Here is a 19,524-nt window from a genome sequence, read left to right as displayed (position 1 = left end):
TGCTTTAATTTCCCCTCCCGGAGGGAAGTATCCCCAGCGGAACCGCTCCAACGGAGAGCAAAAGTGCTCCTGCCCAGGTTCCGCCTCGAGACGGCGACGCTTCGTCCTGAAAGTTTTCCCCTTATTTTTTCTAGGTCAAAACCGTTCATATAGCAGAAGATGGGGCCGGGGCCTGCCAGTGGCCCCACAAGGTACCTAGGCGTGCCCAGGTGCCTTGTGGGCAGTTGGTGGGTCCCCTCTGGTACTTCTTTGCCCCAGTATTTTTATGTATTCCATCAAAATTCTTCGTGAAATTTCAGCTCATTTGGAGTTGTGCAGAATAGGTGTCTCTGATGTAACTTTTTTAGGTCGAGAATTCAAGATGCCGGCAATCTCCCTTGTGTAAATCTTCCAAATTAAGAGAGAAAAGCATTAGAATTGCATCACAAAGTATTATAATGATTAAAAATATTGTAAATAACAGTAGGAAAACATGATGCAAAATGGACGTATCAATGCTCCATCCAACTCATTTAAATAGTCCGAATTGATGGAGAGAGACGGGCAATATATTTCAACATCACCCCTCACGTCTAGGCTTATTTAGTCTTTAGATGTGAGATTTATGTAGGCCGCAGAATCTTTTTTAGTACTGCATTGGCAGGGCCTTGAACTCAAAATCTCTTGGCTCGAATACTGAATCCATACTACATCTAACTCATCCAAAAGTCCGAACTGATGGAGAGAGCCGGGCAATATATTTTAACAAAACGAAGATAACATACTCCCTCCGTCCGAAAATACTTGTCGAAGAAATTGATAAAAATGAGTGTATCTAAAACTAAAATACATCTAAATACATCTATTTCTCCGACAAGTATTTTTGGACAGAGGGAGTACGTGAAAAAATTACAACGAGCTTACTACGTCTCGGTAAGGAAAAAAAAAGGTATATAAATAAAGATAAGTTGATCGAGAACAATATATAACATATAGAATGACATCACATGTACGTATGCTATGATCTCAAGTCAATACAACCATCCTTTATTTCTAGTTGTTATATCGACTCGGTAAATCCTTCACCAGTTGTGCACTTCACAAATGCGCGACCGTTGTCCCTATATATAATTTGTAGTAGTATTTATTTGGATATTGGCTTTGTATGTTATAATATATTCTGCAGATTTCACGCAAAAAAATAATTATATTTTGTAGGTTTGATTTGGATCCATTTTTATTTTGCTGTGCAGTTGCTTTTTAAAATCTACACGGGTCTGCGTTTGTAGGAATTTGCAGCTACCCTTTTTGACGTGCGAAAAATGTACACATTTTTTTGAACACAGTACAGACGCAAGCGCTCATATATATGCGCATACACTCACCTATGAACGCACACACACACACCCTACCCCAATGAGCACCTCCGAAAGACTGAGCCGGCATATCATCTTGAAATTTACGAAGTCACCATAGGCATTAGGACTTGAACCCTGGTGGGCTGGGATACCACAGTCCCTTTAACCATCCAATCACACGTTGGTTCGCAAAAAAAAATTACATTCTTTAAAGAATCACGGAATCCATATGCGAGCAATCAGGCCGTTGTTTGGTGGAAAATAGTGATACGGAATGAGAGTAAAAGGGTGCTTGATTGGGGGTAAAGGAGTTGATGAGGGAAGGGGAAAGGGAATTAAAGAGGTGAGGTCAATTCACAGGCGTCTCTTCCTTAGGGGGTGTTAGTTTTCAGGGACTTTTTTGTGTAGGGACTAGAAAAAGTCCCTTTAAATACTTTTTTAACAAACGGGAGGGACTTTTTAGGGACTAAACTAGGCATTTGGAGAGTCTTTTTAAGACTTTTTGGGACTTTTCCAAAAATGCCCCTCCATGCATCCATTGGCCCGCCACCCCATGGTGTTGTTTGATTGTTATTTTTCTATATACTAAAGGCAACATGGTCATTTAATAACCTCTAGGAAGGGACTAGGGACTTTTTAGTCTCTGAAAACAAACAGGGAGGGACTTTTTAGGAACTAGGGACTTTTTAGTTGGGACTAGAAAAAGTCCTAGGACTAAAGAACCAAACACCACCTTAGTCCCCTCCTAATTTTAGCTGGGATAGAGCTTCCTCCCGATTTCCCGCCGCTAATTCCCACCACATCAAACAGGGAACAAATTGTGGCTGAAACGTCTAATTTTCACGTCTCCCAAACACGACGTACGTGTCTCATAACCCGAGCAGGGAGGAGGAGTCCAATCGTACCGGTACGCCGTCCATCCATGATCCATCCAATCGATGATCCATCTGGGCCGGCGAAGTTAAAATGAAGTTCTTCTCTCGACGAAATGATGGCGGAGCTAGCTCTGGTGTCCATCTGTTGGTGCCTTTGGGGCCTGGATGGAAGCAGTCGACACGTTGGATCGTGCCCCTCCGCCCGCCCCACCCGTCACTGTTGCGGAGCGGGCGGCCGCTGCGAGAGCCATGGCCGCTGCCAAGCTAGGTCGTAGGGCCTAGGGGGGAGCGACGATCGACGGGACGGGCGGGCCACGCAGTACGGCGGTGACAGAGAGAGCACGGCTGACAGGACGACAGGATAGAGGCGGAGAGGGGTAGAAAATCTTGGAGCGAGATACTCTACAGCGGAAAGGGAACGGAGCGAGCCCAAGCAAAGACAGGACAGGATAGCACCGTACGTGCAGGTGCAATGCATGGGTAGGCCACGCCAGGCCAGCGTGTAGCATCCGTCCGTCCTGCCATGGCATAGCATAATAAACCATAAAGAGAGGTAAGTACTCTACGACAGCAGCTCGTCCTCCTCCTCCGGCTAGCTAGTGGTATCCGAGCAGCAAGCAAGCGGGGAGAAGGAGAAGAGGAAAGGAGAGAGAGAGGCGAGGGGGGAAGAAGAGGATGGGGCGCGGCAAGGTGGAGCTGAAGCGGATCGACAACAAGATCAGCCGGCAGGTGACCTTCGCCAAGCGCCGCAACGGGCTGCTCAAGAAGGCGTACGAGCTGTCGGTGCTCTGCGACGCCGAGGTCGCGCTCATCATCTTCTCCACCCGCGGCCGCCTCTTCGAGTTCTCCACCTCCTCATGGTACCCAACCGCTGCATCCGACTCATCCTACTCTCTGATTTGTTTTATTGTATGAAAAAGTTGCTCATCTAGACGCATGGCTACCATGGTAGCCCCTCTTCTCTTGTTGCTGTTTTGGGTAAGGATTTGATTTGCCGCGTCTTCTCTTCCCTATCGTCCGTCCATCCATCCATTCATCCATCAGCGCGCGGCGGGATGCTTCCCCTTCCCTCTTCTGGTGCTTACGCGAGTCGAGCTCGCTGTAAGCGGCAGCTGATGGTGTCATCCAGGCTCGATCCTAGCTATATCCCGTAGCGCTTAGCCTCTCGCCTCAGCTCTTTTCTTTCCGGCAGACCCGTGCCGTGCTCCTCACTAGCCACGCACATGCCGATCGACCGATGAATCAGAACCACTAGCTGCTTCGTTTTCCCTAGCTAGCACACCCAGATCTGGGCAGGCAGACACATAGAGTACACATAGCACCTTTGTTTGTAAGAATCACACAAGCAATTTTACTAACTGCTTGTCCCGATCTCCCCTACCGGCCGGCCGGCTTGTTGCCCAGCACAGAAAACAAATCAACCAGCTAGTACTAGTTACTCTCCTTCTCCTGTGTTAATTTTATGTATGTATGTTTGATCTTCCATTCGTCGAGTTCTTGGGAGATCTGGCTCTCGATCTCTCTTTCTGGCTCTCTGGTGTGTGTTTGTGTGTGTGGAGATTCTACTGTTCCATTGGGAGCCACTCATCCGGATCCAATTCTACTGTTCCATTGAGCCCCCGGCCCTCTCTCCTCCTCCTCCCATCCCTTCTCTCTCTCTCTCTCTCTCTCTCCCCCCGTCTTGTCTGGGTGACTACTCAGGGGCCGTACGCGCACGCGACCGGTAGAGCAAAAGTTATGGAGAAAGCCCATGTGTATCGGTGTACGCGCCGGCCCGTCACTTGGCCAGTCCTCGTCAGGAGCGATCTTATGCCGGAGCAGGACCGGAGTACTACCATGCTGCTCTCCGGCCGCATGTGAACGACGGAATGAATTCACCGGCCGGTACCAGCCTAGCAGTGCGTTCTGGCCGTAGACATCTGACAGACAGACGGACAGGCGTGGTACGTACGTACGTACCTCGTCGTCGTCCACCGGAGAGATCGACGCCATGGCGTGGCGACCGCTCACGGCGACGGTGGTGCGCCGCTCCGTCGTCACGCCTTAATCGTATGTGCACGCGGCCCGGCCGGAGAAGTAATCCGGTGAAACGACATCGTACGCTCCATCGTCAGGCTCAGGGTTATCCTAGTAGCGGTAGAGAACTTTGACAGACGGACGGACACGGACAGACGGGTGAAACGCCAGCTGGTAGTCCAGTGTACGTGCCGTCGCTCGTCCACAGACCACAAGCCACAGTTCACAAACGAAACGGCACGAAGCAAACACGTGAAGTGTGCGCGTACCGGAGCTTGGAGAAACATCAGCCGGCCGTAGTACTATACTACCAGTACAGTCCTCATCAACCCTCAAAAAAGTACCGTACTCATCCGGTTTTTCTTTTTTGCCCTCCAAAAATGGCATCAACATATTTATTTCACCTTCAAAATGCGAATGGTTTTTACTTCCTCAGCGTCAATTAACATGGGACGCAGGGAGTAATATCTTGGAGTAGACGGTGTTAAACAGATTTACTGGCATTTGTTTTTTTTCAGAATAACATGTACTTTCGAATCAAATTAATAGAGGAAGTAGCGAGAAATCTCTACTGTCTAAAACGAACGTGAGGTTCCATCATACGTCAACCATTCGTCCGACCTCTCTAGTTCCCTCCTCTTTTGATTTTTCTTTGCTCTCCCATCTCTGCTTTCCCTCACCGGTCTTCTCTGAAAACCGCCATAATTGTCCCATGTTTTGTGAACCTACCAAATAAAACCATGTTCATTCGTAAACTGATAAGCGTTACCACTTCTAAAAAAATGCTTACCAAATAAAATCCATTTAGAATAGAATTTACCAAATAACGTTGTGCGGTTTTTGACCTAGTTTTTCTTACAAATCGGGACAACTCCCTTCTTCTTCTTAGTGAAATCGCAGGAGCACCCTGCCCCTCTAATGCGGTCCCGCCGAAATAAAATACTATTTACCAAATAAATCACTATATCCCTTGGTAACGTGCAATGGTTGTTTCCAAAACTCACGGGAATCCATTGCGAAGAACCTAAATAGAAGTTTTTTTTTGCGGGTGAACCTAAATAAATCATTTTGGAACGGGGAAAGTTATTTACTATTAGAGTTACGTACAAAAAGACATGAATAGGCTAATGTAGCATTCAAATGTCATCTGAAACCAATGCGCATGATTTTGTAGATACGACCATTTGGATACTTCAAGTCCTTTTTACGTGAACTAGAAGAGCCAGAAAAGGTGTTAATATCCCCCGCAAAAAACAAAATATAGAAAAGGTGCACATAAAAAAGGGGAAATTCCCATGAGGTGTAACCACTAAATGGAAATCCTAGAGTTGAAATTCGCAAAAAAATAAAAAAAAATCCTAGAGTTGAGGCTTGGAAATTCAGTCCGTTAGAATGTTAGCGGTATCATTAACTCCGCCTTAATTCTGCTCACTAGGTATAGATTGCACTACTACTGTTCCATTGGGGACGCGGCCGTACGTGCGGCCGCAGGCAGCAAGGGGATCAGGACGGGGACGGCCGGAGAAGTGATCGGAGAAAATGGAGGCCGGTGTCGATCCATGCGCTCGACCGTCAGGGGTTTATCCTATTCCTATCCTACGTACCTTGTTCCTCCTGGCATGCATGCCTGCGACCGGTCGGTGCTACGTCGCCGTCGTCTCTACCGGTCGGTCGTGGAACTTTTACAGGGACGGGCAGACGGGTGAAATGTTGCTACTCGAAGTACTACGGTAGCTAGGCCAGGCCAGGCCAGCCAGGAGTGCAAAAGTAGTACAGTCGTAGCAAACACGTGAAGACGCGTACTGGGACTCGAGAGTATTATTAGGGCCGTGGTACTACCTGTTCGAAAAGAAAAAAAAGCGACTTTTTTTTCGGGGAGAAAAGAAAAAAGTGATGTAGTACGTGCCCCTACTTTATTTTGCATTGATCACGAGCCATCATGCTATGGAACCTTGTTTTTCTTTTTCCTTTCTCTTTTCTTTTGGGCTTGCTGTGCTCCTCGCCTCAAACCTTTGGAACGGGATCCTTCATAGGGAAAATTCCGATGGATTAAAATCCTACAAATTCTTAGAGAAACCCTTCAATCCAAAGGTGCTCTATGTTTACATCCAATTGTTTAACCGATTTGGTCGACTTAGAAAAAACTGTTCTCCAAACGATTTAACCATGCCAAATTCGTTTGGTCATGTCACACATGAACTCGTAGGATTAATTGGGTCAGAGATATATCATGATTTTCTTCTTTCAAAAGCTTGTCTATAATCCATTTTTCTTGTTGTTCAACAGCATGTACAAGACACTGGAGCGGTACCGCAGCTGCAACTTCAACTCCGAGGCAACTGCAGCTCCGGAGATTGAACTAGTAACCTTTTCAACACTGTTGCTTCTTATACATTTTATGTGCAAAACCAAACAGTGTGTACTAGACACTAGAGCGGTGTTTCTAGAAGTATATACATGGCATATATATGCCACGTGCGTTCTGTGAATTGTTAGTCTTGGATAGGATTTATGATCAGGATCTGATGATGGCAATTTGATGACTGGAAGTAATGTGTTTAATGTAATTTCACGGGTCATAGCGAATCAAATATCAATATAGAAAGCAAAATAATAATTCAAATTGGATATTTGGATCTACTAAATTGTTAAGTAAATGCAGTGGTATGTGGTGAAATATAAGAGCTCCATCTACTGCTTCTGAGTAGCATCAAGTATTTAATGGAATTAAGTAAAACTTTCTGAACATTTGCACATGCACAGAGCTCTCACATGATGGATCTAATATCCCTTTGTGAAAAACAAAACTAATTAACGCTGGAGAGGACTTATCCCCTAACTTCAATGTGATGTAAAAACTACTATATATGCTAATTTATGTACGCTTTGTCGTTCATATTATCAACTTTGGAATACTTAACTAGCAGCATCTTATAGTATGTCATGCCCTTCTATTTTCATTGTGACATAGCTATTATCTTCTAGAAAGTTTTTGCAGTACCTTGTAAACAACCATACATATCTATGGTTTATGCATAATGTAGTTCTGTATTATAGTCATGATTTCACTCGATTACTTGACCAGTGGGTTGTTAATTTCTCTTATCCAAACTAGAGCAATTACCAGGAGTATTTAAAGCTGAAGACAAGAGTTGAGTTCCTACAGACAACTCAGAGGTATGCAGTCCCTACCTAGCCAACTATAGGAAATGTTAGATATATCGATCATGTGGATCATTAATTACTTACCAGGTGATCGATTGCTATTTAATACTGTCATGCATTTTAGAGTCGAGTTAGTGGCTAAGCGAGCATGGATGACATGGACTTAGCATGCGTGTTCTTAGAGGGAGATGGAGGCAAACACACATTAGTAGACGCAGACATGTGTGTGGTTGTGTGGCTCCGTGCGTTTTAGTTGCTGCATTAGAAGATTAGTTGGTGGATTAAGTGTGGTCGCATGGCCTGCAAGCAAGAAGAGATCATGTAGCATAGATAAGGAGAAGCACTAGCATATAGTTTGCTTGGATGGTTCCCGGGTCGTCTTGATCATGGAGAGAGTTTAGGAAGTGATGAGAGCATGGAGTGATTAATGCAGTACGTGTGAATGTGTTGAGCCTTTTTCATTATGTGTGTACTAGAGAGTTGAGAGAAGATAGAGAGATAACAGAGAGAAGAGAGGAGCTGTTAGTGCCTAAATTTTTTGATCTTTTACAGAAATCTTCTTGGCGAGGACTTGGGCCCACTTAACATGAAGGAACTTGAACAGCTTGAGAACCAAATTGAGATATCTCTCAAACATATCAGGGCGACAAAGGTACATCATCATAGTCAAGTAAATTCATTGGTGATCATATTTCTACATATATATATATGTATTTCTCAAGTCGTAGGTTCAGATTTCAGATGCATGCTGTAATAATATATAAATGTTTGAGATCAGATCTGTTTAACTTGTAGAATGTCATGCTGACTAGCTATTTCTGTGTATGACTTGTACAGAGCCAGCAGTCACTTGATCAGCTCTTTGATCTCAAGCGCAAGGTAACTCATGTGTCGTCTTGTTAAGCCCTGATCTTGTTCAATATATTTCTTTCAGCGTAGAGGCCGCAGAATTACTAATTACTAATTTGTGCAGGAACAACAACTGCAAGATGTTAATAAAGACTTACGGAAGAAGGTATAATACGTCAATATGAGTGATAAACCTCATCTCTTCCCTCACGGGTTTTAATCAATTTTTTTTATTTCCAGCATCGGCTTAGCCTGAATGTGCCATATATACACAAACTATTTTGGTTAATCCTCATTTAGACATGCTCAGGAGTTCCATACACAGTACAGGGAAGCCTCAGTGATAAAATAAAAACATACTCCCTCTGTTCCTAAATATTTGTCTTTCTAGTCATTTCAAATGAACTACCACATACGGATGTATGTAGACATTTTAAAGTGTAGATTCACTCATTTTGCTTTGTATGTAGTCATTTGTTGAAATATCTAGAAAGACAAATATTTAGGAACGGAGGGAGTATATATGAAGGGAAAGTTAGCACTAGCCGACTTTGTATTGTCTCGGTTATTTCATTAAATTGTCAATCATCTAGTTTCTTTCTCCTAACTAAAGAAAAATCGTGCAACTGAAAAATATGAGACACGGCACAATTAGAAAGTCCTGCTCTTTCAATTTTTTTCTGAATATGTGTATCTTTGCTTGTTCGATGGAAATGCACAACTGACCATAGAATTCTTGGCAAAAGAAGGTATTTATATTGTTGTTAAAATTCCATGGCTGTGGTTCTTCTTGGAAATGGTAAATTAGTGGCTGAGCTCGTCACGTATATTCAAAAGAAGTGTGAGCTATGCATGCTTCAATTTTTACCTCTTTGTTGTACCAGATACAAGAAACTACTGCGCAAAATGTGCTGCAAATGTCTTGCCAGGATGTTGGACCTAGTGGGTCTAGTGGCCATGCTAATCAAGCTAATCAACAGGAGCATTTTCATCCTGCTTGTGACCCTTCCCTGCGTATAGGGTAATTTTTTTCTTCAGCTATTAATAAAAGACTCCAAGCATGATGCCTTATTAACATTAACTATGTTCTTTAAATATAAATAATCTCAGCAAAAAGGAAAACTCATATCAACAGCTCATACTTTAGTAAATTATAGGAATTGATTTTTAAACATTCTTTTTGAAAGGAATACAGTACTATATTTGAGCAAGATTGCCAACATGTAAAAAAAGGGATAAAATCCCAATTTGCATTACCAACAGAAACTGAAGTATCACACTAGAACAACTTGTGCAGAATCAATAAACAGGTTTCCTTTTTAAACATGTCTTTGTCTTTTTTTTTTTCGTAACTACCTATTACGATCGTGTGCAGGTATCAACGAAATTTCCTGGATCAATTGAACAAAGAATGAATGGTTGTATTAGCTGAGCCTGAGCGCAGATGTCCTATGTTGGGTCTATGTGATATAAATTTAATGCAATGCTTTCTTTTATCCATGGGTTCTAGCTTAAAACAACCTATTATGTACTATTCAATCATATTGTGTGCTATTTTAAACTTGAGAGGAGAATTATCTGAATGTTGGATGCTGAATTGACCACACAATCTCTCAGTTTGAACTGAGGGTACTGAAAATAAGTGCACCGTGTCAGTGCATAGCTACAAACAATAAGTCACCACTGCACTAACATGTTATCCATAAATGTTCATAAAAGTATAGCAATTCATCTCCATTTCCATAACGAAAATAAAGTAAAAATTAGGTAACTATACCATAATTATGAAATGAGAAACATGTTTCGAACATTAATTCAATATATAATAAACACTTCATTTTCAAGCCATATACACATGGTCTTATTTACCATTTTTATCATGTCAATATGGATTCCATAATACATTTGAAGGTCGTCATATAATCTATGGAAACATCCAGAAGGTCGTCATATATATAATCTATGAAAACAAAGGTCGTCATATTATCTATAAATAGCATGCCCCATAGTAACATCCAAAAGGTCATCATATCACCTATAAATAGCATGCATATATAATAGTGTCAAGTCTGTGTACGTGTGACCAGCTCAACTAGATCCATCTCCTCCTTCACCTGGACAGTCTTGATTTCTGTTGGACCTACCGCTGTCACCAATGGCGATGATCCAGATTCAATGTTTGCGAGTGCGTCATCACACCATGCCATCTCCATATCTATCTCATGGTCAATCTTAATAGTGTAGTCCATATGGTTGAAGATATAGTCCATGTCAACATCATCATCTATGCTGTAAACCGGGTATTGCGCATCCTCCTTTGTGTCAAATAAACCATCACACATGTCAACAGAAAAATCATCACATGTTGGGACTAGAATTTCTTCCCAAGAGTCAGCCTCTCTGTCATCTGTGCTGAATAGTCCTTGGGTGATCATTGTGCTGGATGGGTTGGATTCTGACCAACTGTCATTCACCTGTGCCAGATTTTGTGTTGGGGGTGCTGGTGAAGATGGTGACAGTGGAGGTTCTTTTGGGGCTAGAGGAGCAGCAGTGACCTTGCTAGAGCCAATTCCAAGGCTTTTGATGTAGTTCTGCAGAAGGGTCCCAGATTTGGGATTCTTGGCGCTTGTGCGGGTCCGCCTCCTTGCAAACTGCCTTCTCTTGGTTGCATTCCAATGATTTTTTATGGAGTTTTCAGTTCTCCCAGGGAGGCGCTTAGCTATCTCTGCCCATTTGTTGCCAACCTCCTTGTGTGTTTGTATTAGAACCATGTCTTCCTCCTCACTCCAAGTATCTTTCTGCATTTGTGGTTTCATCCACGCACAAAAAGTTTATTTCAAGCATGAATACTACACAGATACTATGAGAAGTTTTCAGGAAAAAGAACTTGACAAAAATATTTCAGATTTCGAAACATCCATGCCCCATTTTTGGATTTCACCATGATATTTACCCATTATTGTTATTTACCATTAAACATTTTGTATTTTTCTAAAATTTAATAGGGGCAAAGGTTATTTGAACTTCTATAGCTCTGGTCAACAACATGATTTTCCATGACGATGCATTGTTTCTAGTTTTTCCTAAATCATATTTCCCCTCAGTTTATGTTTTCTTGTCCCATGTGGCCATGTCAGGTTAGAATTTTCTTCTCTTTGGCTCACTGGAAGGGTAGAAAATTAGTTTTTGAGTGCCGGTTTGAGTTTCTATCATCATGGATAAGAACCATTCTAGTACTAAGGACTATACCCATTCCCCACCCATCAACCTGATAAAAGCTAACCAAAAAAGACATAGCTTATATTACTCCCAAAATTTAGTGCGCCCTTAATAAAGGGCAGGCTGGCCCAATGACATTCAAATCTTCCTGAATGTATTCAAGCTAGTTTTTATAAGCTGAATTAGATTGCAAATCTAGTACTAAATACCATCCCCACCCATGAATCTGATCTAAGCAAACCAAAAATGACGTCGTGTATATAATTCCCAAAATTTACTGCACCCATAATGAATTGCAGACTGACCCAACGACATTCAAATCTCACTCAATGTGTTCAAATTAGTTTTTTTGGAGCTTAATTAGTTTACTATTTCATTAAACACGGTCAAAGCAAAAGACATAACTGCAGGCATTCCATTTATTACAGAATATAAAGGAGATTAAAATAGATTTGACTCCTCGGTTCAGCTCAAATGGAAGTTGGAGAGACAAACCTTGATGTTAGGTCTCAAATGGTTGTGCCATCTTTCTCTGCATTGCTTTCCAACTCTTCCAGGCAACATTTGCGCAATCTGAGACCACTTCCTCAATCCAAACTGCTCCACTAACTTCACCAACTTCCTGTAAAATTTGCAAGAACGAACTTCTTGATACCATCGCAGGATAGCAAGTAATAACACAGACTTACAGTGCTGCAAACAGAGAAAATACTGAACTAAGCATGAAACAACATATCTAATTCTTACCTGTCTTCTTCCAGCGTCCATTGCCCTTTGACAACATTAGCCCTCTTGAGAGCCTTGCTGGAGGCCTTCTTTCTTGGGAAAAACCTGCGGCTCATCTCATAGGTCTTGTATGATCCAAGGCCACCTCCTATGAGATGTGAAACCTCAAGCTTCGGCGTCAGCAGAGGGAGGTGAGGTCCAGAACTATGAACGACCGATGAAGTGTCGCCGACCGATGAAGTGTCGCCGACGATAGCCTTCGTCGCGGTGCCTTGTGGGTAGTAGTCAGGATAGAAGGCCGCAAAGGGGCCGATCGATCCGCCGGCAGGCTCGAACGAACGATCAAGGGAGTGGAGATCATAGTGGGCACTCTGCTGCACATGGAAATCAAGCGGCATGTCATCGCAGCTCCCTGCGTGGGGCTGGAAGCAACCGAAATCCATGGAGGGGTTTCAGGAGCTGGCTACTGCTAGGGGTGGGGGGAAGAGGGAGCGGCTGGATGCCGGTTCCTGTCTACCTGCATCTCTCGGAAGAGGAGACATTGGCATGGCGTGTCACATTATATCTTGACAAGAGCGGCCTTATGGCCCCTTAATGGCCACAACCCAAGGGGGTTTTATGGGTTTATTAACTTGCGTTGTTAATGGGGCATTTACTTTCATAAATAGATTACTTCATGCAAGAGAAAGAAAACTATGGTTAATTAAGCAGCATGCATTATTCAGAAAACGTGGCACACACACCACCCGTGCCCATTGCAAGATGCTGGTCAAGTCGAGAAGTCATTAACATCCGCAGTAGTGCATGGCATGGCATGGCATGCGATGCTATATGCCTGTAGCATCAGTCTTTTCGTTTTCCTTTGTGATGTAAAAGTAAAGCACACGAACTCTGCTAAAACAAAATAATAAATTGTGTAGAATATTGGGCTGTACATTCCTTCTGCGCCTGAATCTGTGACGCTTCGAGCAGTTTACGCAAAGAGTACAGAATTCATGTCAAAGTAGGATCAATCATACTCGCATGTTATGGAAAATGGCAAGACTTTGTTTCTGGCTGGGGCATGGAAGTATATATTCAAGCAATTAGAACTGAATAATACTTCAGAGATGGTACAGATTAATTAGCCTTATAATTAAACTTCGGTATAGATTGAAGATGAAGGACACTACGAGCTCAGACCATCACGCACTGGAACAAAATGGAACCCCTTTTTGTGGAGGGGAAGAAATCTACTAGCTTATTTAGCAGGGGGAAAAAATGCTGCTTGCTCAAGCGCATAGCCGAAGAACTGGGGCGGAGGAGGAGCGAGCAGCACGTACCTTGTACGTGCGCCGCCGCCCACGGGAAGCGCTGGTATCTACGGGGCGGGGACGGACGGAGCGGGAGGTAACCGGTGGCGACGGCGACGGCGGTCTCGAGTCCACCGGCCGCCGCACGGCACGAGAAGGAAGGGAAGGAGAGAGAGAGACCATCCGCCTGTCCGAGTTCCCACCCCCTCGTACTGGGCTCGTTTTGGGTCGGGCGTGATGGGCTCTTCCGCTGGAGTTGGGCCTTGCAGGCGGGCCAGAATAGAGGCCTGGTATGCGGTCCGGCCCTAAGGGAAAAAGGCCGCCCTCTGGCCGTCGGAGGCGCCACTGGAAGAGAGGGCACATCTCCAACTCCGCGACGGCGACGGCGACGGCGAGGGGAGGAGGAGGAGATGAAGCTGAAGCAGCTGGAGGGCCTCCTGGGGGGCCTGACCCAGTTCTCCGACCCCAAGGTACACCCCGCCGCTCGATTCGCCTCCGGAACAAAGCAGTGAATTTACACGAGCTTCGCCGCCGCCGTCGCCGGCGGCGGCCGTGTGTACAGGTGGAGCTGGAGCAGTACGCGACGGGCCCCCACATCGCTTCGAGGATGCTCTACACGGTAGCGCCCCGCCCCGATTCCCATATGCCTTGTTGCCTTTATGCATGGATGCGATCCTGGTACTTGCTGTGATGTGATTGTGTCTGCAATTGGACGCCGCGAGTGCGCGCGGCCGCGGCTCCATGCCCAAAACTGGCAAGCTACTCCGGCAGTGGGCTAGTAGGCTTGTGGCGGCTCCCATGCTTTGCCATGGAAGATTCTGCACATGTTGTTGCTCCCACTTTAGTTCTTTTGGCTCTGTGTAAGCTTACTCTCTGCAGTACAAAGCTGGGAATGTTTGATTTTTCAGCTGCTTGCAAGTTGTGCCTCGACCTGTAGGAATGCCTCACCTGGCTATTTTATCTGAACATTGCATCTGAAACCATAAGGTAGACAAATACTCCCTCCGTTCACAAATTATAAGATGTTTTGGATATTTCAATATGGACTACATACGGACTGAAATGAGTGAACAAACACACTAAAACGTGTCTGTATACATCCGATTCAGGAAAAAAGTTAGAACATCTTATTTTGTGAACGGAGGTTGTAGCTATATAGGCTTGTGGTGTGCCTCTGTTGTATCTTTTTCATGGTGATTTGCTGAATCTGTCAGGCCGAGAACAGCTTCGATGACATATCTGGTAAAGTGGTGGCTGATTTTGGGTGCGGCTGTGGTACCCTGGCTGTTGCGAGTGCTCTGCTGGATGCTGAGTGAGTGCGTTGAAGCTCTTAGTATTTTGGTAATCGTTTCCTTCAGTTCTTGTTCAGAGTCGTTTCTTCTGAGTTGGTATCAGCAGAGATCTCCGCTCCTTAACCGTACAATAGCGTTGCCATTTTTATAATTCCGGTGCCATAATTCGCACACCTGCTTTAAACAGTAGCTAAATGGGGAACTGAAGAGTGGTTACCTCTGCCATGATTTGCTGATTGATTGTGCAGAATATGGTATACCTTGTTTTGGGGGATACTAAGGGTGTAACTAGTAGGCAGTACATTGCTTCATGATGTTTATGTGCTGATTTACCAGTATTTGATCTTACTAGACAGTATACTACCATACAGGCTCACTGATCCACCTCCCTTAGTGCCCTGTCTGTAACTTAATCACTCGTACTGAAGAGCTAAGAAAATAAAACTGTTTCTATTATTATTATACTTTAATTGACCACATATTTTTTTGGTTTGAAATTTCTATATGCTGGTCAAAATTATGTTGCGTAACAATCATTATGTGGCACTATCATTCCCATGGCATGTAACAAACTCATATACTGCACAATATTTGAAATGGTTGTCCATTATTGTCATGAACTTATAAACCGACGTGTTTGTGTACCAGTTGGGTATCTTACGATTTTTGTTGTTATTCTGTTGTTAGATATCCCTAATCTTATTCATCACGATTGTGGAATGACAGGCATGTTACTGGTATTGATATTGACCTCCAGTCCCTTGAACTTGCTCAAGAAAATGCTACTGATCTAGAGGTATGCTGTTGCTTTCATTTCCAATTGCAACAATTGCTTTTATCTGAAGCAAATAAACCTTCATATTGACTCTTTTCCCTCTATAATGAGTCAAACATCACGCAGAATTTTCTGTGGGTCTGCTTGGTCTATTATCTCGATCGCTTACTACAGTTGATCAAAGGATAACAACTTGCAAGTGCAGTTAGCTGAAAACTGTTTAGGTCCCCAATTTCTGTTGCCTTTAGCATTACGTTATGTGCTTCTTAAGAAATTCGTAGGGACAAGGTTGTGGGCCTTAGCTTGTATCAAATATAGTTCTGGAGGGTTCTTTTTGGCGAGGAGAATGTAATTCCGGAATTGACCAAGCTGTTGGTTGCACTTGTAGACATCATACACAATGTCATAGAGGCGCCCCTAAATATAGTATCTATATGAGATAAGTGCATTACCCCCCTAAACCCTTAACTCCAATACTAGTCAGAATCACACCCCTCAAACCACAGAACCATTCACCTCAGTTATGTTGCATTCAGTACTCCATGGATGTGCTAAGCTAGCCTGTCACATCCTTATTGTCTGCTGCCTTTTCTTCAGCAATAACAACCTCGGTGTGTTGACTCTGATGTTCTTCTTGCATGGTTTTTACCCTTTTGGTACCAGTGATCAAATTTAAATGGTTAAGTACATGTTGGTGAGGTAGAGGTAGAGCTGAAAGTAGTACGTGAGAGGATTGACGCAGTAACTTGATATTTCTAGAATCTACTATGTTTTAACATGTGAATGACATGTTTCTTTTCATCAAATGTTTTCTTATGCAGCTGGATATCGACTTAATTCAGTGTGACATAAAGAACTTAAATTTAAAAGGTATTTTCTTAAGTGGTAATGTGTAGGCTCATTGAAACTTCAGTGTTCTTTTGGTTACGATACACTGTTTTCTGTTACCATTATGGAGGGTTTTTCAATATTGTTCTTCTCTAGTGCCCTTTTTGTATGTTCAATAAATAAGTAAATAATGTCTAGAAAATCATTTTACGAACAATTTAGTATCCTAGCTGAACATGCTTTCCAAGCTGGCTGAATTACTTCCCAGTCTTCAGTATTTGGTGTAGCTTGCACAGGTAGAAGTAAGTAGATGAAATATAATCATGCTATCAAAAGCCACACTTGTAAAATGTGGTTCTTGGAATGAATTATATTGTCTCACAAATACAGATGCTTTTTTAACATTGAAAAGTGTCCATAACCTTTTGAGTGCCTTATAAGAGATATGGTGCAGGCCTTCTTGTTGACACTGTTGTCATGAATCCTCCCTTCGGGACAAAAAGAAAAGGAGCTGACATGGAATTCCTTTCTATGGGCTTGAAGGTTGTCAGAGCAACAGTTTACTATACCAGTTAATGAAAGACGTTCTTAGTGTTGTAGTAAGTTTCTAATATCTGTTTATTATTCACAGGTTGCAGCTCAAGCTGTCTATTCTCTGCACAAGACCTCCACGAGAGAGGTAAGTTCTTGTGCCGTGTACATCTCTAATGCCATCTTTGTAGAGAACATTGGAGCTCCAAAAGGAATTACTCAATTTTGTACACGATGAACCTAACCATAGTCGATATTTGTCCGTTTTCCATTTTGTACATTTCATGTGGAAGAAATGTTCATTTGGTGTTCACTTTCTTTTTGTGCTTCTAATCTTTTAGTACATCAAGAAGGCAGCCCTGCGTAATTGCAACGCAATCAGTGCCGAAGTTCTGTGTGAGGTAATGTCATTTGAAACAGAGAAATACACTATTAGCCAGCCTTTCTTGTCTTGCTTAAAACCAGGATAGACAAGTACTTTTTGTTTTTCATGGGAAGGTTATTCTGCATTCGGGGTTCTGGGCCCAAACCATGTCTTTTGTTTCGCACCTGCTGTGGTAATATCTGCAACGTGCTCCTTTTTCTCCTTGTTACAGCTGCGCTACGATCTACCTCGGACCTACAGGTTCCACAAGCAAAAGGAGCTCGATATCGCAGTCGATCTGTGGCGCTTCGTCCCTCAAGCTCGAGACGAAAGGGCAAGCTAGCAGCCTAGCATGACGTGGCAAGGTGACGAGGTCGTGACATCACGCTCGTTGAACCACCACAGCGTGATGGCTGGACTTGCTAGAAGAAGGAAACGCATGGGCGATTTACACACTTTTACCCCCCTTGTAAGCGGCAGGCAAACCCCAGTAGTTTAGCAGCCATACCCACCCTGGGCAGTGATAGGGCTTTCCAGCACATTGCCAGGCAGGTTTGGTGCTCTCTCTGTGCCAGCACTTGTTCAGTTTTTTTTCTCGTTTTATACTATCAGAGAGAAACAGCGTCTTGGAACAAAATTCAGAGTTAAATCGGCGAGCATCGTCTCTGCGCCCAGTTATTCTCTGCAAAGTGAAATTTTTTGCTGCGAGTAATGTTCCCTCCGTCTCAAAATAAGTGTTCTAGTAAGGTTAAGACACTTATTTTTTGAGACGGAGGGAGTATTTGTTTTTGCTGAATCAGCGAGGACATTAGACGCATGGACTTGCGCAGAGGAGGGTGATGGCAAATGGTCGGTCCAGTAGACCACATCCCGGTACTGGTGTACTACTCCCTCCGTTCCATATTAGTTGTCGCTGAAATGGATGTATCTAGACGTATTTCAGTGTTAGATATATCCGTTTAAGCGACAAGTAATATGGAACGGAAGGAGTACATACTAATATGAAACGGAGGGAGTACATGATAGAAGGGCACGGATGTTCCACATGCATGCATGCAGAGAGAGAAGAGAGCACAGAGCTTCCATAACAAGATTAGCCAGGATGTGGTGCGGCGTTCTTGGGCGGTCCTTTTCCTGAGAGCACGATGGAAAGTCAGGAGAGAAGATGGAGAGGCAGGTACACACACTGTGGCCTATTTGTCCTGATGCATGGCAATGGCAATGCCATGGTGGTGTGCACGATGAAAGTTGAACCGGCGGAAAGCCGACAATGCATGCAGTCAGCACCCATAGCATATAATTTGACGCAGGAATTCGCGTGGCTTCCAAGTGCTCCAACTGTGTTGTGTCAACGGTCACAGCCAGTCTGTACTGCACGGGCCTCTCCTCTCCATCAGCAAACATCCAGATATATACTAGTACCTACAAACTTGCAGCCGTCGATTCTGCAGGTGGTGACATGCGCGCCGGCCGTGGGTACATTACATATGACGTGATGTTGCCTACTGTACATTCCACTCAGAGTCGGAGAGGGTCAGCTGTTGGTTCATTCGCTCCTGTCCGCCTGTCTCGTGCGCCACGCGCGCGCATATACGCCTGCCCGCCCGGCCGGTTCACATAAAGCGGATGCAGGTCAGAGTGGGAGTGGGAGGGAGATCTGCCAACTTTTATTACGTGCTGTGCGAGGATCGCACTCGCGTACCGCACGCAACCACCACCACAGTGGCCACAGGAGCGCGCACACACACGTCCGGCTTGCTTCTCACTCTCACTGGTGAGACGCATGCATCTGCCGGCCACATTGCTGGCCTTTTATACCCACCGCGTTGGCAAAGTTGAGTTTATCCGCTGATGATTATATAGCCCAGTGCTTCTGCTGACCGCTCAATCATTCAGTCGTCCAGCCAGCTTTCCCGCCGGTGCGCAACGCTAACGGGGCAAGGGATCGCGACGTCACAAGCACACCCGTGCGACGTGACGGTGACGTGATTGATGGCGGCGGCTCCGCTTCGCCGTGGCGCCGGCCGGCCGGCCTTGCCCCGGCCCGATACGTAGCCACCACTAGCGAAGCGAGCGGCCGGCCTTCAACTGATCGATCGCTGGTGCAGACAGGCAGGCACTGATGACCATGGTGGGCGCCCGGAGGATGACTTGATCGACGTTAGAGGTGATCGATTTTGGATCCTACACTTGTTTCTCACCTCCACGCATCTCGCCAACGGCATCACAGTTCACAGCAAGCCCGCGCGGCCGTG

General features: G+C 44.3%; 3 protein-coding genes across 5 annotated transcripts; 2 read left to right on the top strand and 1 right to left on the bottom strand.

Moving 5' to 3' along the window:
* The first annotated feature begins 2,718 nt into the window (after positions 1 to 2,718).
* LOC123164083 (MADS-box transcription factor 5) lies at positions 2,719 to 9,851 on the top strand. The gene is made up of 8 exons (XM_044581496.1): positions 2,719 to 3,072; positions 6,515 to 6,590; positions 7,344 to 7,405; positions 7,946 to 8,045; positions 8,231 to 8,272; positions 8,367 to 8,408; positions 9,127 to 9,263; positions 9,618 to 9,851. The coding sequence occupies exons 1-8, from the start codon at positions 2,888 to 2,890 to the stop codon at positions 9,655 to 9,657; spliced, it is 684 nt and encodes a 227-aa protein (XP_044437431.1). The 5' UTR covers positions 2,719 to 2,887; the 3' UTR covers positions 9,658 to 9,851.
* Positions 9,852 to 10,159: 308 nt separating this feature from the next.
* Positions 10,160 to 13,670, bottom strand: LOC123164082 (transcription factor MYB3R-4). 3 transcript variants are annotated; one of them, XM_044581492.1, is made up of 4 exons: positions 13,510 to 13,670; positions 12,209 to 12,561; positions 11,957 to 12,083; positions 10,160 to 11,040 (listed from the first exon to the last, which is right to left on the bottom strand). In XM_044581492.1, the coding sequence occupies exons 1-4, from the start codon at positions 13,660 to 13,662 to the stop codon at positions 10,306 to 10,308; spliced, it is 1,368 nt and encodes a 455-aa protein (XP_044437427.1). In that variant the 5' UTR covers positions 13,663 to 13,670; the 3' UTR covers positions 10,160 to 10,305. The 3 variants fall into 3 exon arrangements, with proteins under 3 accessions (XP_044437427.1, XP_044437430.1, XP_044437428.1); XM_044581495.1 differs by having other exon boundaries at positions 12,209 to 12,704; positions 13,510 to 13,641; XM_044581493.1 differs by having other exon boundaries at positions 12,209 to 13,631.
* A 117-nt stretch (positions 13,671 to 13,787) lies between these two features.
* Positions 13,788 to 17,958, top strand: LOC542936 (rRNA N6-adenosine-methyltransferase METTL5). The gene is made up of 9 exons (XM_044581497.1): positions 13,788 to 13,949; positions 14,042 to 14,098; positions 14,694 to 14,791; positions 15,498 to 15,567; positions 16,368 to 16,416; positions 16,829 to 16,917; positions 17,006 to 17,053; positions 17,247 to 17,306; positions 17,502 to 17,958. The coding sequence occupies exons 1-9, from the start codon at positions 13,890 to 13,892 to the stop codon at positions 17,610 to 17,612; spliced, it is 642 nt and encodes a 213-aa protein (XP_044437432.1). The 5' UTR covers positions 13,788 to 13,889; the 3' UTR covers positions 17,613 to 17,958.
* Positions 17,959 to 19,524: the final 1,566 nt, after the last annotated feature.

The sequence above is a fragment of the Triticum aestivum genome, chromosome 7D (assembly GCF_018294505.1).
Source record: "Triticum aestivum cultivar Chinese Spring chromosome 7D, IWGSC CS RefSeq v2.1, whole genome shotgun sequence".
NCBI lineage: Eukaryota > Viridiplantae > Streptophyta > Magnoliopsida > Poales > Poaceae > Triticum > Triticum aestivum.
Note: the sequence above shows the minus strand (reverse complement) of the source record. Positions and strands in the feature narration are given on the sequence as shown.

Coding starts and splice junctions, on each gene's coding strand:
- LOC123164083 (XM_044581496.1), top strand. CDS start 2,888: ATGGGGCGCGGCAAGGTGGAGCTGAAGCGGATCGACAACAAGATCAGC. Junction 3,073..6,514: donor GAGTTCTCCACCTCCTCATG/GTACCCAACCGC, acceptor GTTGTTCAACAG/CATGTACAAGACACTGGAGC. Junction 6,591..7,343: donor CAGCTCCGGAGATTGAACTA/GTAACCTTTTCA, acceptor TATCCAAACTAG/AGCAATTACCAGGAGTATTT.
- LOC123164082 (XM_044581492.1), bottom strand. CDS start 13,662: ATGGTCTCTCTCTCTCCTTCCCTTCCTTCTCGTGCCGTGCGGCGGCCG. Junction 12,562..13,509: donor GGCGGCGGCGCACGTACAAG/GTACGTGCTGCT, acceptor TTCCATGTGCAG/CAGAGTGCCCACTATGATCT. Junction 11,041..11,956: donor ATTTGAGACCTAACATCAAG/GTTTGTCTCTCC, acceptor CCACAAATGCAG/AAAGATACTTGGAGTGAGGA.
- LOC542936 (XM_044581497.1), top strand. CDS start 13,890: ATGAAGCTGAAGCAGCTGGAGGGCCTCCTGGGGGGCCTGACCCAGTTC. Junction 15,568..16,367: donor AAAATGCTACTGATCTAGAG/GTATGCTGTTGC, acceptor TTTCTTATGCAG/CTGGATATCGACTTAATTCA. Junction 17,307..17,501: donor GTGCCGAAGTTCTGTGTGAG/GTAATGTCATTT, acceptor TCCTTGTTACAG/CTGCGCTACGATCTACCTCG.